The sequence below is a fragment of the Mus caroli genome, chromosome 14 (assembly GCF_900094665.2).
Source record: "Mus caroli chromosome 14, CAROLI_EIJ_v1.1, whole genome shotgun sequence".
In the NCBI taxonomy this organism is placed as follows: Eukaryota; Metazoa; Chordata; class Mammalia; order Rodentia; family Muridae; genus Mus; species Mus caroli.
Genome location: NC_034583.1, coordinates 3,542,637 through 3,565,776, shown reverse-complemented (window position 1 = coordinate 3,565,776; position 23,140 = coordinate 3,542,637). Strand labels below are relative to the sequence as shown.

At 38.8% G+C, this 23,140-nt stretch overlaps 1 protein-coding gene across 8 annotated transcripts in view; it reads left to right on the top strand.

Moving 5' to 3' along the window:
* Positions 1–23,140, top strand: part of Fhit (fragile histidine triad diadenosine triphosphatase) — a 1,519,265-nt gene that overhangs the window by 665,352 nt on the left and 830,773 nt on the right. For all 8 annotated transcript variants that reach the window (XM_021182255.1, XM_029468749.1, XM_021182256.2 and 5 more), the window contains one exon: positions 22,401–22,519. In XM_021182255.1, coding sequence (XP_021037914.1) covers positions 22,417–22,519 — 103 coding nt within the window. In that variant the 5' untranslated portion in view covers positions 22,401–22,416. The remainder of the gene's footprint in view (positions 1–22,400; positions 22,520–23,140) is intronic.

The window sequence follows — 23,140 nt, the reverse complement described above, 5'->3', positions numbered from 1 at the left end:
CCTTTGGAGGCAGAGACAGGCAGATCTATATGGGTTTTATACCACTCTGGTCTACACAGGATAGCCAGGGCTACACAGTGCTGTCTCAAACAAACAAATAAGCAAACAACCCAACAATAACAACAAAAACAAAAATAAAAACAAAAACCCACCAAACCAAACAAAACCCAAACCTATGTAGTTTCTCCATCACAGCAAATCATGTCACACTTTTGTATTATTAACTGTGACCTAGAAACTTTGAGAGCTATCATACTGAAATATCTGTACTTGGCTTCCTAAAATGTAGGGTACTATCTGGTTCCCAGTAATCTGGCATGCTTCCAGGAAAAAAAATGCATAAAGGACCTCTTGCCATCATAAGACAGGTGGTTTCCATGGCCACCAACACAGGTAGTCCCCAACATCTTAGCAAATAGACTTAAGTTTTAGGAAGGTTTGAGACACAATTGTATTTGCTTGAGAGTGTTTGTAGGATGGCTTTACAAGGATGTTTCATCAATGCCCACGGAGTGGCACATGCTTCTCACATTCTGGAACTGAGAGGATAAAGAGCCATCCACAGGTGCACATGCTTTTCTCTCAGTAGGTCAGTGGGGAAAGGGAGGTTGGTGTTAGCAAACCCTGCCTGGCTAAGAGAACTTTGGTGGCATAGCTTTTGAAGAACTGAGTATTATACTAAGCATTAGCCTCTGAAGCGAAAGCAGTTGAGCTGGTGATTAGACTGGAAGGTTCAATAAGAAAGTAATAAAACCTTACAAAATAAAAAATTGCTGGAAATGGGCATTTTAGCAAACCAAAGGCTAGCAGGGAAATTGCAGTAGCAGTGGCCAGAGAGATGTCGTGAGGCTGTAAACAGGGTAATCTGTGGTAGGCATGGTCTTTACCCAGTTCCTTTCTACACAGCTTTCTCCATCCTTTCTAAATGCACACTCAATGTGGCTTCATGTTTCCTTGCTCTGCACAGAATTTCATAGGAATGAGTACCCTTGGGAAGTGTTTAATTGTCTCCTTATTTCTCCTTGTATTAATTCCTTGTACAATTAAAAATTAACACTACTGTGGATTTACAGAGTTTGCTCATTAGTAATAATCTTGACATTTACTAATATAAAACTATGAATAAACCCACTAATTTAAAAATTATGTCACAATCAGAATGTTCTCATGGAAGCTGAAAGCCCAGAGAAAAATGTGGTCTTGAGCTATTTATTAGCAAGATGATTAGTCGGAGAATCATCACAGAACGTGTTCTGTCAACCCGAGGAGTTTGTTATTCAAGCTCCTCACAGAAAAATTCCAGGTGCTGGCACATGTACAGCATGATCGCAACTTAGTCTGAGGGGGTGGAGCCATCTTAGGGCTATGTGAACAGTGTCCATGGATCATTAGTATCATTAGTGTAAAGCCGGTTTCTGGAATGGAAACTACAACTTTTGTTAAACTGGTATAGAGCCATTATACGTAGTGCTGTGTTTCAATCTCTCAAATATACAATGTATGTCAGTCACATTGACTCTCATACTCTGAAGTTCCCATCCCTGTCTCTCTTTTCCCTGCCCCTCCTTCCTTCCCTAATCTTCATTCTGCTTTTGTATCATAAAACTACATCTCTGCACATGCACCTGATCCACATGTGAGCAAATGCATGTGATATTTGTCTCTATGTGTCTAGCTCTTTTTTTTTTTTTAGCATGATCCACATTTGCATAAACATTCCAGTGAATGATGTAAGCCTTTGCATAAAAGTGAGTCTGAGAGATTGGAATCTAGTTCTACTCTTCTGTATGTGGAGGTCCTCTATATTGTCCCACTAATCTGTAAGTCTACCTGTGTACCAGTTCCACATTGTTCTTGCTACTATAACTTAGCAGTATAACTTAGTATATAGATTGATGCTTCCAGGATATATGTTTTTGTTTTTTGGTTTTGTTTTGTTTTGTTTTTGTTGTTGTTGTTTTGCTCAGCAATATGTTTGTTCTCTGAGATCTTTTGGGCTTCTTCATGAAGTGGTTTATTTTCCCCTTATTTTTGAGTGAAATGCTGCTGTAATTTTCCTTAAAATTCTTAAATTTTAATTTAAGTGATTTAAAATTTGAATTAAATTTAAATTCTTTAAAACACTTTTGGTAATAAAGACATTTCCAACTGTTCATTCCCTCTTTGACCAAAGATCTTTTGATTTTCTAAGATCATGTTCAGTTACCTCCATGTTTTAAATAATAGAAATCTTCTTTTGACCCCAACTGTCTTAGTCAGGGTTTCTATTCCTGCACAAACATCATGACCAAGAAGCAAGTTGGGGAGGAAAGAGTTTATTCGGCTTACACTTCCATACTGCTGTTCATCACCAAAGGAAGTCAGGACTGGAACTCAAGCAGGTCAGAAAGCAGGAGCTGATGCAGAAGCCATGGAGGGATGTTCTTTACTGGCTCGCTTCCCTGGCTTGCTCAGCCTACTCTCTTATAGAACCCAAGACTGCCAGCCCAGAGATGGTCCCACCCACAAGGGGCCTTTCCCCCTTGATCACTAATTGAGAAAATGCCTTACAGTTGGATCTCATGGAGGCATTTCCTCAACTGAAGCTCCTTTCTCTGTGATAACTCAGCTGTGTCAAGTTGACACAAAAATAGCCAGTACACCAACTCTACCCACTGAGACAGGGTTTCTCAGTGTAGTTCAGGTTGTCTTGGAGATTGCTCTGTAGTTCAGACTGGTCTTGAACTCAGAGATTCACTGGCCTCTGCCTGCTAAGGATTAAAGGAATGTGACACCACCACCCAGCTGAGCTCTTCTTTGCTCAGGCTCATTCTCAGTATTTATTCATTTGGGAGCTCTGTGACTGGGCTTTGTCTGGTCTCTTTCTGGTATATGGAAAAGCTAATCATTTTGATTTGGTAAGCTGCTAGTTTGATCAAGTGATTGTCACATGTACGTTTTCTGGTGAAGTCTATAGATCTCTTCTGTGCATGATCATATCATTTACAAATAGGGGGGCATATACTGCTTCTTACCTTCAGTACCACTTTGATCGCACTTGTTAAAAAACGGAGGCAATTAGCATTCCAAGTGATTGAGGAAATGTATGTATCACTTACTTTCATTTATTGTTTTTATAATGTTTGGTTTATTCCTAATCCTTGCTTAATGCTCTAGCCTGGTTCATTCTTTGCTATGGCCTCATGGAAGTGTCTTGTTATTCAGTATCCAGGCTTCCTTTAGTTATGTTCTATAGTGAAGGCTGAATAGCTAACAATTCATTTCATTTGTGATTTGAATGGGTAGTCTTTCTTTTGCTATCAGTTCTGAAGCATAGCCGTGATGAATAATCTGGACCAACAACCACTATCATTGAGAGCATGGAATTTATAATTTTGTGTCTTTTGGCTCATAGGGTTTCTGGTGAGAAATCAGAAATGTTCCAAAGTTTGCTTTTATACGTGACTTAGCACCCTTGGAGCTTTTCATAGTCTTTTCTGGTTCTATATATTTAGTCCTTTAATGATAATGTGAAATGGGAAAGTTTTGAGTTTCACTTATTTAGCACTGTTGGTGTCTCTGGTACCTGAGTGACATCTCTTTCTTAGATGGTATAGTCTGTCAGATTTCATTGAATTCATTTTCTATGCCTTTAGCTTGAACAGCTTTTCCATCCTGAATGTCCAAGATAATGCATTTGTTTTTTTTACGAATGTTCCTTAGATCTTACATGTTCTATCCATATTTTCTTCATTTATCATGTTAGCATCTAAGTGTTCTAACTCATCTACCTAGTCTTTAAGCCCTGCTACTCTGTCTGTCACTTGACCCTTGGGTGATACTTTCCACAGTGATTTTTAAATTTGACTTACTGAGTTCTTCATTTCCAATTTTTTGTAGATTATTTATTTATTTTATATGAATACACTGTAGCTCCTACACACCAGAAGAGGGCATCAGATTCCTTTATAGATAGTTGTTAACCACCATGTGTGTTGCTGGAAATTGAACTTGGGACCTCTGGAAGATCAATCAGTGTTAACAGCTATGTCATCTCCCCAGCCCCCTCATTTCCAAATTTTAATTTGAGTTTTTCTACCTCTTTAAGGGTCTTTCTTGTATGTTGCATTGACTTCCTTGTTTCATTTATCAACTTGTGGTTTTTTTTTTTTTTCACTTTTAATTCATTCCAGAGTTTATTCTTATTCTCTTGGATTTTCTTGAAAATTTTGCCATTGTTGTCTTAGAATCTTTGGATTTCATCTTATTTATGCTCCCTAAACAGATTCCTGAGCAATTGGTGATGTGTGGAGGAGCTACAATACCTTGATTTCTCATGTTTCTGGTGGTTTTTGTGTTGAGATATGTACAGATGGAATTACCTTGATGGTTGGATATTTAAAACAATCACTTATCTTCTTTCAGTGGAAATATTTTCAGTATCCATGTCTGTCTGCTTAGTGAAGTTGAGGTACTGTTTCACTGTGCAGGAATAGAGGTGTGTCCCCGTACTTAAACTCTCAGTCCATGTGCTCAGAGTTCAGTCTCCAGTGGAAGGAGAATGCTCTCTGTAGGACCACTGACTGGATATGCTCAGAGTCAAAACACTGCATAGTATAGCCAACTAAATAAAACTGCCTCTTCAATTCATATCATTTTTTGTGGAGTAAAGAAGGGAGTGCACTGATATTTATAACTAAGGGTAGGGATGGGAAGAAAAAAGCCAGAGGAAGACTAAGGGTTAGTTAGTATCAGGGCAAGGATCAAAAAGAGAAGAAGGAAATTGACTGGGTGAGCAGTAAAGAGGAAGAGATAAGACAAATGCAGTTAAAGAGAGAAGGAAAAGCGGAAGGGGCCAGCAAATGCACCCAAACTAGAATAACACTAGCACTCAGGAGGCCAGAGGTGTAACTGCAAACCAAAGGGGAAAGCTAAAACATGGGGTTAGTGTGGAAGAAGCTGTTTGACCAATTTAAAATTAGAAATTAAACAAAGTGTGGCTAAAAGAGAATGGCCTTTTAGAGTCTTTTAGAGTCTGTGTGGCTCTTCACCTTGGCAGGGAGATTGGCTTGTTTCTGTTCTATGTTAGAGAAGTGGAGGCCAGTTTCCAGTGGCCCCCAGTAGACCCCATGAGGAGCGAGGTTTGAGTGCTGGCATCTCACTGTGTTGTCTCTTACATGGGCACAAGTGTTTCATTTGCCCCTGTGCTGGCTTCTTAGGACATATGGGTGAACACTCTTTCTCTGAAAAGGAACAGGTGTATGCCTGTCTCAGCATGGACTCTTGCATGAGTAGAGAACAAGGGTAACCGGGTCTGTTTCTGTCTGCTCTAGTCTATTGCTCAAACTGAATTTCCACCCTGGAGAGAACTACAGTTCCACCTCACACTTGGTTCCTTCATTAGAAGTATTCTGCAGGCCAGGTTTCAGTGTACATACCCTAGCTTCTGCTCTGAGTTCTCAGCATGAACCATGCAGGGAGGGACCTTTGCTCCTAGACTACCTACCTGTCAGTTTAGCAGAGAAACTACAAGACATGGCTTCTTGTCTGTCCATTGTAATGCCAAGAAGGCAGGCTCTCCTGGAATCATACCTGAATCTCCCCAGAGAGGTAACATGAATGATATCTCTCACTTTCCCTCCCCATTACTGCTTCTCTCTCTCTACTTTCTTCCTGCATTTTCTTTAAATTATCTGCTATTAAAATCATGATGCAGAATTTCCAAGGCTCTGTCTTAATCTTAAGCCTGCCTGGTTTGGACTCTGCAAATTGTCCTTGTTCTCACTAATTGGAGAGCCCACCTCTTGGCATGGCTGCCAGCTAAGTTTATTACCCAGTTGGCTTACTACTGTCTGCTCTGAAAATAGCATTTGCCTGCCACACAGTGATACGATTTGATGGGTAGTTGGTATATTAAAGGTAGTCTGGGAAGTTCCTCCTGGAGGATGTTATGCAGCCCATTAGGGTTGTGGAAGGTGAAAGGCACTGCATCTATACCATGTAGCAGCAAGCTTACCAAGTGGCTTCCACTTCCTTAACTGGAGATCTGAGCTCTTGGACATCTGGGTTTAGGAGGGAAAATATTTTTCTCTCTGGATGGTATGGTGGTGGTGGTGGTGGTGGGGTACTAAACAGTACTACCTTAAACTTTTAAGGAATCTGGTAAGAACTTGGAACAGACCTTGTAGCAGTTTAGTGTATAGCAGTATCATGTGGTACTGGTGTGTATCCGACTGGAAGGCTGCTTAGGGAGATTATGTGAGAGTTGTTTCAAAAGTAAAATGGAGGGGCAGGGGACTAGGAGTGGGGGCACTTGAGTACACATGTCTGTACTGTCAGCTGAGTGTCCAGGGATTGCTGCTCAGAGCCTGTGCCATGACACACAAAGGCAAGGACAAAGGTGGGAGTTGAGTTGTGCCAACAAAGCCCAGTCCCAGTAGGGCTCTCAGAAGAAGGGTCGTCTAAACAAGTTCACTTAGAGAACTGGGTTAAAACTTTTCAGGAGAAATATTAAACCAGTCTTTATTTTTGCTGCCTTGAGGAGCAATGGTCCTTCTGATGATTTGTATATGTTAGGCCCAGGGAGTGGCACTATTAGAAGATGTGGTCCTGTTGGAGTAGGTGTGGCCTTTTTGGAGTAGCTGTGTCATTGTGGGTGTGGGCTTTAAGACCCTCATCCTAGCTGCCTGAAAGTGAGTATTCTGCTAGCAGCTTTCAGATGAAGTTCTAGAACTCTCAACTCCTCCTGCATTATGCCTGCCCAGATGCTGCCATGTTCCTGCCTTGATGATAATGGACTGAACCTTTAAATCTGTAAGCCAGCCCCCATTAAATGTTGTCTTTAAAAGAGTTGCCTTGGTCATGATGTCTTCACAGCAGTTAAACCCTAACCAAGACAGTCCTTTTTGGTATTTGTCAAAAAGTCAAGATTCAACTGTATTAGTTACCAATAGCTAGCATAAGAAAAATTGCTTTAAAAGCAAGTACCTTGAAGACAGCAGAACATAGGGTTTCAATGTTACGAGAACATTTCTATTATTTCCCTCTGACTCAAATTCCCTTTTCAGCAGCACATATACAGATAACTGGTGACTGCAAACCAGCCTTTTGAGTATGATGTCATACTTTCCAGCCTACTAGACAAGGGAAGATTGCAATAAATTGCACTTAACAGCAAGACACCCACAGATTAGACTTGCTCCCAATTGATTTGTTTCTCTGATGTCATGAGAAAGATGGACAGAGGGAGTGCTTGATAATGTGCTTGGCCTGCCCACTTGCTGCTATAAGACCTAGCATGGCCATACCACAGACTCCAAGTAAACTTCATAGCTACTTGAAAACATACATCCAAAACCTGTGAGCAGAGGTGCACTTGAAAAACTTAGCTAAGATGGCGTCATGTCTTGTAGCTTTGTTCACAGTTGTTGTTTCTCATGGCACCATGTCATTTTCTATGATCCCGTACCTGTAGGAAATAATCATTCACATTAAGTTAAATTATACTAAGTAAGTACACAAGTTTTCTAGCTGCTTCTATGTCCTGGCTGCTTTCCTCTACATTCAGTGAGAGGTATCCTTGCCAGCATAGTGTGTAAGGGCTGACCCCCATGTAGTACTTCAGAAATGGTTTCTTATACTTTCATAAAACTGAAAGCAAGGGCTTGTTTAGTCCTAAACAGAGCATCCCTGTGTGGTGCCAGTGTGGAGATCTTTGTGGATAGGAAGAAGCATCTATAGGGGATGTAAGCAGAGTTACACACATGGGAGATATGATGGATAATTCTCCTATGTTAGGCACCAGTCTCTTTCATGTTTAATTTGTTGTCTTTCTAGATCCTCCTGCCTCTTGTCCTTAAAGCAGTAATTGGTGGTCACTTGGTTTACTGAGAAGCTGTAAGCTCTTAGCTAAAGAGAAATGGGCTCTGTCATGTTGCTTCACTTCTATGGTTTTACTTGACTCTATATGGGCTGAATAGATTTACAATGTTGACACAAACTGATATAGATCAAGTGCTTTGTCTAAGCAGACAATACCTGTTGTTGATATGAAGTTCTCTTGCTACTATGAAAGGTTATAAAGTCTGGGAAAAGATGGAGTTGGAGTTGGTCACATTTTTCTGAGTTATCTAGAGAGATAACTTCATGAAGGCTTCCTAGAGGAAAGGACAAATATTTTCTGTCTCCTGTAGATTTGGTCTGTCTTTTGTAGTGCTCAGAAGACTATAGATAGCCATTAGAATGTACCTAGCATCTTGTGTGTAGGGGCAATCAACTGGCCACTATGGGATTAACAAGAAAGGACTCTATACCCACACCCAAATGTTTCTGGAGTTTATTTTTCTTTCAAGGTCATGAAGAGATCAAAAGTAGCAATAAGAAAATGACCAATTAGTAGTGTTTCCTTTGAGAAGTTCAGCTCCAGGAAGCCCTTTAAAAGCAAAGATGAGGATAAAGAAGAAGGAAACAATGAGACATTATTATGGGGAGGTAATCACTGGTGTGTAAATGACTAGGACCACACAGGAAAGCTGTTTAGGTCAGTGTGAATCATGAGACCAGATTGAATGCATAATAAGCACCCTGCAACCTCCAGCCCTCCTGCAGGAGCCTGCCTGTAGACAGAAGTATCCCACCTGGCCTGAACAATGGACTCACATGATGGGATTCAGGTGCTGGGTCTCAGTGTGCTAGCTCATTACCAGCGTTTGATGATGCTCATTGGTAGGCAGCCTGAGCCTCATTACTGTTCAAAGGAATAATCTAATAATTAAAAGTTTTCCTGTATTATAATGGTGATAGATAGAATAAAAGGGTAGTAATGGTGTTTAAGAATAAGATGGGTAGTAATGGTGTTTCCCTGACAATCACCTATCAGAGTAAAAAGGGTGAAGAAATGGGAGATGGAGGGAAGGAGAGAGAGAGGGAGGCAGGTGGAGAGGCAGGATAGAGGGAAGGAAGGAGAAGGAGGAGGGAAGGGAGGAAGGAGGAGGAGGAGGAGGAGGAGGAGAGAGAGAGAGAGAGAGAGAGAGAGAGAGAGAGAGAGAGAGAGAGAGAGAGAGTCCTACTATTACTCCTAGAGCTGCTGAGTGGACCCTATTTGTCTAGGGAGATAGGAAGGTCTTTTAGAGATATCAAAAGACCCTGAGAAGGAACCCTAGCTGACACTGCATTGTGAACCCATTATGGTAGAAATTAGGTTAAAACTCCACTGGCATTCAAATTCATCTTTTACAATAGAAGCTTGTTCAAATGAGGAAGCTTATTTTCAACAACCTTGAATGAGAACCTTGATTATTGCTGTAGAAATAAAGTTTGCCCTTGATGACTTTAATCAGGACAAAACTAAGAGGCTAGAATTTTATTGTTATGATCTCATTTAATTGATACCTTATCAGGATCTGAAAGAACTCAATGGGTAGGGGGTTTGTGATGGCTTTGAGGCAAACCCTGGATGTAGACCTTCTTGTTTTAAAGTGGGTTTTCCATTTGTTATAGAGGAGGGTTAAGGGGATATTTTGATTGGAAAGTTTTAGACATCCCCTCACTAGGTTGTATGATCTGTGGTACACTGTTAAGTAAATAAAATTATCAGTCATTGCTGAGTATAATAGACCACTTAAAGTAGAAGAGAAGTGACACATAGCTGTACTTGACACTGTAATTAACCCTACACTATGTTAGCAAAAACCTGTGAGTGGTATTGCTTTGTTACACACACAAAAACATTCACAAAGTCCACCTGAATCAGAAATTGGTAGAATACATTTTTCCTGTGTGCAGAGATAGTAATCTTATTGTATTAATTTGTATATAAAGTTAATTTTTTCAGTATTAGTACTCAAAATATGATAAAAATGTATGCACTCATGCTTTGGTGTTTCTTTGTTTTTAACTTTTTTTCAAAGATATAAAGAAAGGTAAGACCTAATTGTCTCTCAACCTCTGAGAGACTCATGGATTGAGTCTAGCATGTGGTTTCACCTACTAGACGAGTGTAGTTGACTTAACATTGACACTGATAGGGTTTTGACCCCCATTTTGGTTGGTGACTCAATATATCAACCTGGTTATCATAAAGTCTATGAGAAGGACCATAGCAATTGAGAAGAAGGATGCTGCACATCACATGTGACCAACCAGAGAATAATACGAGGCAACGTTCAAGGGTTTCTTTTCCCTGTACAATATTCTGTAATTTTCTTTCTGCTATCAGTCAATAGGCAAACATGCTTGGGTTGTCTTTTTTGTTAAGTTAAATCATAGCCTCCATGAGATAAAGGAGTTATATCTTGCTTAACCTTTCAGTTTAGAAACTGCCCCTTTTCCCTAAGCATCTGTCATTCCCAGAGATAATTATCTACAAACAAGATGTTGATTTTTTTTTAAAAAGGGCTGCAATACAAATATTGTTGTGTTTTTTTCTGTGTGTTTAGTTTAACATACATAAAATTGAAGACTATACTTTTGCTGTGACTATATAGTGCTGTACTTTATAGTCAAGGTAGTGGTGGCATGCAAGTCATCTGTTCATTGACATCTACATTCATTAGCTGAGAACTGGATGTCTCTAGGCAGACTCTCCTGCCTGTGGTTTTGTAGAAGATGAAAGCATGCAGAAAAAAAGAACAGAATTGACTCTACAATTATGAGGGAAATCACCAGTCAATTTTAGATTTCCCCTTATGCACAGGTACATAGATGCCTTTAAATACTTTTTTTTTCTTCTTTTGTCTTTGAGTATCATAAAAGTTGATGCTGCTCCAAGTTTCACGTGAGCACAGTCAAACAGGCTCCTCTGCTGAACAGCCATGATTTAGACTTTCTCCAAGACTTCTCACATGATGGTGCTCTTTCCTTCTCTCTCTTTTTTTTTTTTTTTCGAGACAGGGTTTCTCTGTGTAGTCCTGGCTGTCCTGGAACTCACTTTGTAGACCAGGCTGGCCTCGAACTCAGAAATCCGCCTGCCTCTGCCTCCCGAGTGCTGGGATTAAAGGCGTGCTCTTTCCTTCTCTTGTCATCATCCAGTTTCATTCTGCTACTAACTAGCTGACAGCACACACTCATAAATCACAAGACTCTTAGAGGAATCAAAGGCCGGCAGTATTCCTTAAGCATGTCTGCCATGTTTTAACTTAGCTACTTTCTCCTTCTCCTCCTCCTCTTTTTCTTCCTTTTCCTCCTTCTCCCTGTCTTCTTCTCCCTCTCCCTCCCCTTCTTTCCTACCCCCCTCTTCCTTGTTCTTCTTCCCTTTCTTTTCCCTTGTTTTCTATGTAACATCCTTTGCTGTCCAGGAACATGCTTTGTAGACCAGTCTGGCCTTGAACTCACAGTTGAACCATTAAATTAGTTTTCATACATGCTGGAGTACAGATTTCCCCAGCCCCACTGATAGAGAGCCATTAGAAAAGCCCAAGGCATGCCATCTGATGGCTTACTAGAGGTTAATCTAGAGTTTTGCCATTCACAGAGTTTTGTCAGGACATAAAATTGGAAGATAGTTTTATTATTCACAGTGAACCTTAGCACCCCCAGCTCTAATGAAATAACATCTTCAATTTTCTCATTTAAAAAAAAAAGACATTTTTTCCAACCTTTTAACAAAAGGAGCAGTGTTTCTTTTTATCATGTTTGGTTTCCTGGTTGCCTAGGAGACATTAGTGTTCATGGTAGATTGCTCTGTCTAGGACATTTTGAAGAAGTCATTCCCTCTATATTGAATTTGTAAGTAATGACAATTTGTATAACAGATTTAGCGTATTAGAGAATGTCCAATATTGACAAAAGTTATATGGAAATGGGCCATCTCCTCTACACGACTGTTGACTACAACACACTACAAAACATGTCCTGAGAACTATTTAGCCACTGGTTTCAATAGCCTTGCAAGTTTAATATCTTCTGAACATGGTAATCTTTAAATCTACGAATTGTTCTAAGTGGCAATCAGAAGGGTGTATGAAGGCAGGTGTGCAAAGTGCTGCTTCCATACGGCCTCCCAGAACTTTAAGGATATGTCTAATGCCAACCTTTACAGGCTGGAAGCAGGAAGTAAGCACCGGCTGCTGGTCCTGTTATTCGGATGCTGGGTTTTAACTGACACATGGCACAAGAGAGGTAGCATCATCTACTCAGTACCGGGCCAAATTTTGTTTTATCTTTACTGACTAGATGCCATTCTATGATAATAACAGTACTATGTTTCTTACCAGTATTAAATTTTATATTAATTAACAACTATCTCTTGGCCATTAAAAAACATCCATGGCTACTTTTTGCTGGGGTAAACAGGCAGCGGTTAACCAAATACTTACTAGATCCTTAAGAAGTTCTATGGGAGGAAGTTATTGGTGCCCTGTATCACAGAGGCAAACAGGCAAAGGAACATGCCACATTCATATGATCAATTGAAAAAGAAAACAGATATTGTACCCAAGTCTGTCTAACCCTTATGGAAGTTCTGTTGCAGTTAGGGTGTGACAGAGCCTATGAATCTGGTTGTTTTGAAAGCTTTCAAGTTGATTTAAATCAGCTTGGCTTTATAGCTAGCATTCTAGGGGAGTTCTTTCTCCACGTTAAAGTGTATCTCTGCTGTGTTGCAAAATATGCATTGTTTGTATCTCTCAGGTGAAGTACATGTTCCTAGTCAGCAGGCTACAGCTGGAATGGCTAGCCTGCTTGCAGAAACATAGCATCTTTGCATTGGCCTTGGAGAAATGTTTTGCTATATGGACTAGGGAGGTATTAACTATGAAGTGGGACCCAGTGGCTTCTTGGTAGTCAGTGGTATAGAATTTCTCATCTTTATGGGTTTGGTCATGTGGTTACTGGAAGTTCTGAGGTTCCAAGTATGGGTCATGGATTTTGGGGGGTCTAAATAAAAATTAAAAAGTCAGTTCATAGTAGTCTGTGCTTGAAGAGGTAATGTGAAATTTAGAGACATAGGCTTATATTCTGAATCCTCTGTGGAATCTCTTAGGACGAGTATTGCTCATGGCTTTAGTACTAAGGGATGCCCCCAAAGTGAGTTATCTATAATTTAACTTCTTAAATTAGGGTCTCAAGTTTATTGAATCCTTAAATCTTACACTTTATAAAGAGCCATGAGACCACTGAAGTTCAGTGCTCATTTGAGTAGGCCACTTGCATTCTGGACATGCTTAGTGTCTCTAAAGTGCGACTGCTGGATCTAAGTGATCTCACAAGCCCCTTTCCACCCAGAAATTCTAGAGTTAGCTATTCTTTCTTGAAACAAGATTTGAAGCATTTGGCAGTTTAGTGAGACATTAGCATAATATTTAAAAGCAAGCCAGGGATAAACCTGGCCAACCATGGAATGATCTGTCACTGTCCAGTCTGGCCATTAAACCTTATTCTATGAACCCTGTAGCTCAACCCTATTGCTATCAGCAACAAAACCAAGCAGCTGTGCTGAGTCACAGACTTATTCATATAAGGCACAGAAATCTCTGTGCTAGTTCCTTTCTATTTGGTTAACTTTGAAGAGGAAGTTCTTAAAACTCATGTCCTCTTCCTAGCTTCCAAGAGTGATGAGGAGCTAGGGTGTTAGCAGATGGACAGAGGACACACGTAGGTCATAGGAGGGAGGTAGAAAGATGATACTTTTCATGAATGGAAATTTGGGAGATGTAGGAAATGCCAGAACCTTATAGTTTTGGTTAAAAGCAAAAGCAAGTTATTTCCACAGAATATCAAGAATAAGAAAGAAAGCATACATATATAAGAGCGTGGTTTTGGTTATCATACCTACTTCCTCTTTTCTTTATAACAGGAAAGAACACCAAGTTCTTTATTGACTGAAGTCTATTAATAAATATAATTCAGGAGCATGACCCATTGAGTGAGTCCCATAACTAAGTCCTTGATTTTCTGAATTCCAGAAATCATTATCTCCATGTTGGCTAAGAAATAGGTTTTTCTGGATATGATTTTCATTTGGAAATTTAACAGAGTACATCTAACTTTCATGTTTGGTAGAAATGATTCAGCAGTTTTACTTTGGCCTAAAATAAAATTGCTTTTGCCATGTTCATATAAGAGTAAAATATTTAATATTTATCTCCTTCTTGCAGACAATTTCAGATCCTGGATGCCTGCATCTTCCCATCACACTGCTGAATCTTACTGTGGAACCAGAGTAAACCACATACATACTTGTTTTCTCTTTACAGTCTCTGGAATATTTCTCTTTTTCAGTGAAATTAAAATTTGGGGAAATAGGTCTATTAGCTATGCAATTTGTACAGTTACCAGAGAGACAGTATTAGACCACTATAGAGGAAGGAAGGAAGTTGAAAATATTACTATTTTGGCTGCCTATGCCATGTACTAGACAATGATGAATGCTTAATGTATGCCAGCGTCTCTTGGGTTTAGATGTGATCCGAAGGTGAGAAGTTCATGTCATTGCAGAGGGTCAGAGAGGGGATGGCACAGCTAAATCAGGTAGAGAATTCTTAACTCTGCCTCCATTTATTCCTGCTTCCTCCAGAAAGAGAGTGCTTAGAGTTATGTCTATCATCAAAGGAGAAGAAGAATTAGTGAAGAGATCAGAGGGCATCCAGGGTTATAAATTGTTTGCAGACTAGACAAATTCAAAAATATGTAATAGAATTATATGAGTTTATTGGTAAGAGTGGAATGTTAGAAGGAAGGAAATTCATGGCGGGATAGCCAGAATACAGGGGAAACACTGGATATAAGTAAGCCTTAAGAGTTGAATGAATGAATGAATGAATGACCAGTGCATCTCAGTTTTCTCATCTCAAAGAACATCAGGATGAAACAGATATGAGGAAACTCAGATGGACCATTGAGAAAAGCAGAATGAATAGAACTATCAGAATCTTTGAAAAGCTGAAGTGTTACCATGTGCCAAAGAGTATCTTAAGATAAACCAAACATCTAAAGAATGTGATGGAAACCAATGACCTCACACACACTTTATGAGATATAAAGCTATCACAAATGGTAGTTCAGTCACGCCTACCCACTGAAAGGATCTTCAGCATATGTCCTTACTTAGAAGACTCTGTAGATATGATTACTTCGGATATCATGATGCAAGTTAGGCTGGGTCCTAAATATACCACCGTCTCTCATTAATGCTGTTAATAGTGTGTGTGCAGATACATGGACATGTGTGTGCACTTGTGTGTAGAAGCAAGTGGTCTTCCTGAGGTATTGTCCTCAGGAGTTATCCATTTTGTGTTCTGAGAAAGAGTCTCACTGAAAGCTTTAGGCAACAAGAAGTTTGCCAAATGAGATATCTCGTCTGTATTGCTCTCCGTTTGTATTAGTATAAGATGTGAAGACATACAGAAAAGGCTTCATCAAGATGGAGTATCTGGGGAGAGCGAGTCTGGAGTGATGAGTTTCCATGCCAAGGAGCATGGCGGGTGGTTGTAAGCCAACAGACACCAGGAAGAGACAGAAATTCTGTTTCGAGACTTGAGGGAGATGATAGCCTTTGGCTTTGGGGTAATTTATGTGGTAATGGAAGGATATTAATATATAGTCTTACCTTATTTTGAGATTAGAAACCAGAACATCCTGTGTTAAAAAGTAATCTGCATGTCAGCCAATTATCTTCTACAATTGTGTGAGGATACAAAGAAGCCAAGGTCAGAAGTTTTGAAACAGTCAAACTTAGAGTTTAGACTGTTATTACAGACTGCTTATTTAAATGAAAGGGTTAACTAGATATATTATTATGAATAAATTTTCATACTATATACATGTAGAACCTTTCTAAAATTAATTTTAGAAACAAGAGTACAACAAAAATAAATAAGGAAATCTAGGAGGAAGATTACAAAATGATAAGTAGAGAATTTAGATTCTTTTAATCAGTTAGTAATGACAACTTTTGATTTTAGGGAATTGATATTCAGGAAATTTCTTCACTAAGAAGATTTTTAAAGACCTGTGATGATTTGTATTGCTTGGCCCAGGGAGTGGCACTATAAGAAGGCATAGCTTTGTTGGAGTAGGTGTGTTGCTGTGGGCATGGGCTTTAATACCTTAGTCCTAGCTGCCTGGAAGCCAGTCTTCTAGCAGCCTTCAGATGAAGATGTAGAACTCTCATCTCCTCCTGCACCATGCCTTCCTAGATGCTGCCATGCTCCAACCTTGATGGTAATAGACTGAACCTCTGAACCTATAAGCCAGCCCTAATTAAATGTTGCTCTTATAAGAATTGTCCTGGTTATGGTGTCTTCTCACAGCAGTAAAACTCTAACCAAGTCAAGATAGTATAAGGAACATGGGTGTTCAGTTAGAGGGATAACTGAATTTTGAAGAAAATTGTGCAGCAATAACCAGAGGAGGCTCAGGTTAAAGAGGCAGCTATATTGGAAGCCATTGCTTCACAGTATGAGGAAGAGGGTGTTTCACCTGTGAACATGCAGCATATTGATAAGATGGAAAATTGAGCAGTGACATTGAAAAATAATGCAATTATTTGAAATTATAGGCCATGTCATTTGGACATGTCCAAAATTCAAACATGAGAAAGATAGAGTGTAGTATCTGAAAGACAGCAGCAGGGGTAAGGGTGAGCTAAGGGTGCTGTGGGGAAAGCTCAATAGAGTACGTGATGAGGACCTGAGTGCAATTCACAGAATCCATGGACAGTCTGGACACACCTGTATAATCCCAGTGATGAGGGGTTCACTCATCACCCAGCCTCACCTAATCAGAAAGGTGGAGATCTTACCTTAATTGAGATAGGCATGAGTGAGGAAAAAAAGAGAGCCAAACTAAATGACAACATTGGATAATGGCACCAAATGTAATGAGTGAGTGGCAGAACCATAGGGGTTAAATTTACCAGGCATCTTGGCTAAGGGAGAGAAAACAAGATGCTAGGGTACATGATTTCTTTATCTTAAAAGCATCTAAAAAGGGTCCAGGCTGAAGATGGGATGATGAAAAAAGTCCATCTTTGTGAAATATGAGCAAAGCAATAAATAGTGAGATAAGTCAGAATGTAGATGCATGAGTATGTAACATTGTGATGTGCAAAACTGGAAGTTATGGCTTCTGCCATTGATTTGACAACTATAGTTAGAGATTTAACTCAGTTCTACTAGGAAATAATGAAGCAGAGATGAAAAGCAGAGGCAAAGATTTGGACAACAATGATTCAAGATTGAATTCTATAATGTTGATATATTGAATATATTATAGATTAAAACATATATTGAAATACAAACACACACATAGAGCTGAATGAGAACAGAATGCATTTTGTTTTGCATTGTTTGAGTTAGGGATATGGTTCCCCTGTAATGTTTCAGGAAGAAACCTCAAATGCAAAAACTGGCACAAAGGTTTTCTTCTCCATGGCATGGTAAATTAGACCTATGAACAGGCAGATAGCAGAAACATCTGAAGTGTTTGGAAACTAAAAGGCACACTATGAAATAACCCTCAAGTTAAATAGAAAATCATGACAAGGACCAAGGTTTCTGGGAACTGAGAAATAACAAAAACCCTAGAAAAGATACAGCTAATGGGCATCTTTGATAGCAACATGTAGCTGTAGCTACTGAAGAGAACCAGCATACAATCTGTGTTTGCCTCCACTAAGTTAACTTGAAGAAAGCGGAAAGATGAAGAACTTTTAAGCAAGAAACAAAAGTGTAGAAAATGAATAATGGGGCCAAATTAATAAAACCTGAAGAACCTTTGTTGATTCTTTAACAAAAACTTAATAAGTTACAGATAAACCTTGAATGATGGGTTAAAAACTATTCACAGTTTGATAAAATTCAAAACAGTGATTATTAATCATATTCTTAACCCATTATATTATTACTTTATGAGTAAAATTAAAATTGGCGTGAAAAGACTTAGAAATTAGTACAAGAAAAAAAGTCACTTAGGTAACCAGAGACTTTAAATCGTTATGGTGATTGTCAAACTTCCTCCTGCAGTAGGAAAAGGGGCACAGCTTGACAGAGCTCTGCTGAACCCTAAAGCACTGGTTCTGAACCTTCCCACGAATACTGCAACCCCTTAATAAAGTCCATCATGTCATAGTGACCCCAACTATAAATTATTTCATTGATACTATAAAAGTGAAATGTTGTTACTATTATGAATCATAATGCAAATATCTAATATGCTATGACACCTATAAAAGGGCCATGGCCCACAGGTTGAAAACCACTGCTAAAGTAACAGAAAGTAGGTGTACATTTTCTTTTAAAACAAGTAAACCAAGCCAGTATATTTAGGTAGATGTTGACAATGACTAACTGGTAAGTTAGTTTAAAAACGTTTGGCCAACTTCACCTACAACACCCAGAAAGCCAATATGATCGTGAACAAAAGAGTAAGATACTCCAAGTGGCTAGGAATAGTTAAATATATTCAGCAATCTGCTAATGAAGTATATCACATTGATGGCAAAGAATACAAAATTGTATTACACATATATATGTAGTAGAATTTTGTTTATTTAAAATGGGAAATTTAGATTTTATTCATCCTAGCTCAGTATAAAAGTTTTTTCTTTTTAAATTAAAACTTATCAAGGATATTATTCTTAATAGCAAAAGAAAAGTTTATGCTAATTCATTATAATTTTAAGAAGAGGACAAAGATTCTTTTGTTACATCTACTTTTGAATACATTGCCAGAGACCTCTCAAGGAAAAAAAAATTTTTTGAGTTAAAAGTGAGAGCAATCACATTACTTCTAAATGAATCTTATGTGGAAAACCAAAGAAGCTCTGTGAGGACCGTCAGCAGCCATGGAGGAGTTCCCAGTACTTCATAATTTAAGCAAAAACTCACACGGAGCATACAACTAAGTGTTAAGAATGAAGATAAACAGCTTATAGAAGAAAATCCTAAAATTCACATTTGTGACCTTATGATGGAGAAATATTTGTTAAATAAAAATCATAGAGGAAAATATCAAAAGAAAATTAATGATTTTAATTATGACAAAATTAGTAGATTTTATTCCTTAGGGCAACAACCGAAAAATTAACAGATGGTAAAGTGTAATTATCATACTGAATATTTAGACCATTCTGTGGACTCTGGAAAATCAGGAAATAGAAGAAGAGTAACTTTAAAAATGAGGATGAAGTATTAGTGATAAGTGAGTTGAGAGATACCATTCTTATTTATTTTTAAAATTTTACTCATGAGTACTGTATATGCATAATCTCTATTTCTCTCTTTTCCACTCTAAATTTCTCTCTTTTCTAAACTTCATATTCTTCTTTAATTATTGTTACACACACATGTATACGTGTACACTCAGATTCACATATATATGTTCATATAAATATAGTCTGTTAGTCCATATAATGTTGCTTTATGTATTTTGGGGATGACCACTTGGGACTGTGTAACCTATCACTGGAAGTAATACCCGAAGGAGAACTGGATCCCTTGTTGTTCTTCATCTAGGGGACAGCCTTGTAACATTTCCTCCATCCATAATGATTTCATTGTTCAAACCAGTAGTGTCATTTTTCTGGTCTCTTTTAGGCATTGGAGTGAGAATGGTTTAGGTAGGGATAAGGAAAAGCTATTGGATAAGCTGTGCCTGGGTTACCATTTTAACTATCAGTCATGAAAGCATATAGCATCAAGTGATAGTAAGGACAGAGGAAAACACTGTCTTTGGATATTACCTTTAAAAGTGAAAACTGGTAGACATATCTTAGAAAAGCTGAGTGACATTATAACCTAAAACCCTGTCCTAGCACAATATGATGTCCATTAGGATAGAAGTCACAGTGTTATTTGTGATAAAATATTGTGGCTAGACTAACTTTTGAGAAGAAGCAGACTGTACACAAAACCCACTGTGGTTTGCTATGAGAAGAAATGAGCCCCCATTCATTATTTTTAGCAACACTGGGGGGATAAGACAATTAAGAAACAAATGAGGTTTAAAATAAATAATACATAAAAATTAAAGTTCAATGTTTTTGAGAGCCCTCCTTGTTTTTGAGATATAGACGACATGCACACAAATCTATAAAGAAGATAAGAACTATATTAATCGTGCTATAGTGAATCCCTGAGTTGGAAGGAGATAGAGTGGTTTAGAGCATAGAGGATGAAAAGAAAAACAAGAACAAAATGAAAGACAAATAAGACCAAGGAAGGTGCAAATCAAGGGCTCAAAATGACAGCAGCCCATCAGTTAGAGCACATGCTTAAGTCAAGTTTGTCCAATTATCCTTCATGCAAACACATGTCAGAGATGTTGCTCCTTGCATTGTTAGACAGTGGCTCAGACAATGGCATTAGGTGTGGGTTTGTGTCTCTGTTTGCTGATGTGTTAACTCTGGTGAAGCAGCTTCACACTTGAACAGAATAGACAGTTCAGCTTTAAGAAAGAGCCTTCTGTGCAGTGGTCAGCTGATGGATTTGTCTTTTGTTTCACTTTGTTCTCCATGACAACTCCCAAAGCAGTAGTGTGCTAGAGAACAAAGGGCACTTGAGTCGATTGCTAAGACCTAGATTCAGGGAGTGAGAAGAGCCTTATCTATAGAATATGGTGATACATTAACCTTAAAAAATTCAAGGTAACATGGTTGGAGCTATAGGAGATGCAAATTCACATTTCTGGTAGCTTCTCAGCATACCTGCAAATCCATTTGGTTAGACAATATTTGAAGCCTTGCTGACCCTTAATTTCTATGAGTTGGTTGTAAGAATTTTAAAAAACAAGTATCTTTGTCCTTGACATGAGTCTTCCCATCTGAGTCCTTAGCACCAGAATTTCAGTCATGTTCCCATCTACTACCCTACAGGTATTAATACGGGCATATCTCTCACTGTATTAAATCATTTTGCACTTATTGGTATACTTTACAGAATAGCTTTCCATTTTCTAACCTCATCCTTTTTTTCTGATTATTTTTCATCTTTCATCCCTGTATTTTTTTCTAGGTTGGCCACTGGCTCCTGACTGTTCACTTGACTAAGGCAAGTGTAGGGACCTTGGTCACTTAGGAGTCATTTTCATGGTAGGCGTTACCTCGTTGAGATTATATCTGGAGCGTGGGTAGCTTTGGTCCATCCAAGCTGCCCAGTTTCACTTCATTCTCCCTTGTGTTCATTCTCTCTCACATTGCTCTGACAAATGGTTTGTTAGAAATGACTTGCAGTAGCAAGGATTTATTTGGGTTCAAGATTTCAGAGTTCTAATTTATAGAAAATCATGGTGGTGGGAGCAAGCTGTAGCTTGGTTGACAGAGATCAAAGGGAGAGAGAGAGCCACTAAAAGGCAGGTGTAGCCTTCAAAGCTCAGCCCACCCACTATTCTACACTCTCCAACCAACCCCCTTCTCCTAACATTTTGAAAAACTTGAAGAACAGCTTCACCAAGTGCTCAACTCATAAGCTCCTGGGGAGATTGTATATCAACTGTAACATTTTCTCTGGGCCTCTCCCAAAAAGGAGGTGTGGGAAGATGAGCATTCATTATCTGACCTCTCTCTGGGAGAGCAGGAAACTCACCTAAAACTGTTTTGCTCATTCCTTCAGTTTCTTTCTAATTTTGTCAATTGAATTACAATAGTTCTCTGGGAATGTGTGCTTTGTAATTGTAGGCAAGGTCAAACAGTGTTTGTACTTGTGTTAAATTGGCATTACACAAACAAAGATAAAACCATTTAAAAGAAGCTGTTAAGAATTAGATTTATACTCATTCACAATGGTTATTTGCATATTAACTGAGATGACAAGATCAGTGGACAAAAGTAAGTATTCGACAAATAAGACCTTGTAGGTTTGAGGTGACAATCTGAAGGGCCAGAGATTTAGGCATGAAAGGTTGCTTTGTCACCCAAGGAGCTGAAGGGGTCTGCAACCCTATAGGTGGAACAACAATATCAACTAACCAGTACCCCCAGAGCTCATGTCTCTAGCTGCATATGTAGCAGAAGATGGCCTAGTCGGTCATCACTGGGAAGAGAGGCCCCTTGGTATTGCAAACTTTATATGCCCCAATACAGGGGAATGCCAGGGCCAAGAAGCAGGAGTGGGTGGATAGGGAAGCAGGGCAGGGGTGGGGGGTTGGGGGGTGGTATAGGGAACTTTCGGGATAGCATTTGAAATTTGAAATGTATATAAAGAAAATATATAATAAAAAAAAGTGTGAGTGTTCCAGCACTTTGAATGTCCCAGGTTCTACTGGACAGCATTCACTTGAATCTAGGCTGCATTGTAGCAAGATGGGAATATTCCAGGAGGACTTTATCTGGAGTTCATCTGAGGGACAATTAAAAGGGACCAGTTTAAATGGGATCCTCATTCCATATAAGAGTCTTTACTAATGGAATTTGCCTTTTTAAGAGTGGTACATGAACTTCATTGCTTTCTCTTTTGAATGCTCATTTCCTAAATTATTTCTTCTTCCAGCTTTTACTGTGAAACCATGTCATTTAGATTTGGCCAACATCTCATCAAGCCCTCCGTGGTTTTTCTCAAAACTGAGCTGTCCTTCGCCCTGGTGAATAGGAAACCCGTTGTACCTGGCCGTATCCTTTTCTGTAAAAGAAGCATTTGAAGCCAATCAATCAAATTAACAGTGAACCAGCCTTTAGTGTCCAACCCCAAAAGGTAAGCAAGGAACCTCCCTCCCTCCTGCTTTGGAGTGTCCAGGTAAGATGTTATTCATATTTATTTTGAATCCAGTTGGTGGCACCCGCAATATGCTTGAGCAATGTTGTAGAACTTCTAAGGAGGGTTGCTTAGCAACTGTAGCTTTGGATGAAATTCTTGGTTGACCTTTTCACTACCATAGCTGTGTAAATAAATAGGTGTTTCTAAAATTGGTCCAATGAATATCATGGGCACTTTGAATTCCTTTTATTTATTGTGAATTTTAATGGAAGGTTAGAAACAGGATGGTGACTCTGTGATGGGCAATTAAGAGATTACAGGAGAATTAGAGATGGACAGTTTTTTTTGCTTAAAGGAGTTTGTTCAATTTATCCTTTTATTTTATTTTATTTTATTTATTTATTTTATTTGTGTGATTGTAATATAATTACATCGTTGCCCTTTTTGCTTTCCTCCCTCCAAGCCCTCTCATATACCACTCCTGATTCTCTTTCAAAGTAATGTCCTCATTTTTCATTAACTGTTGTTAGATGCAT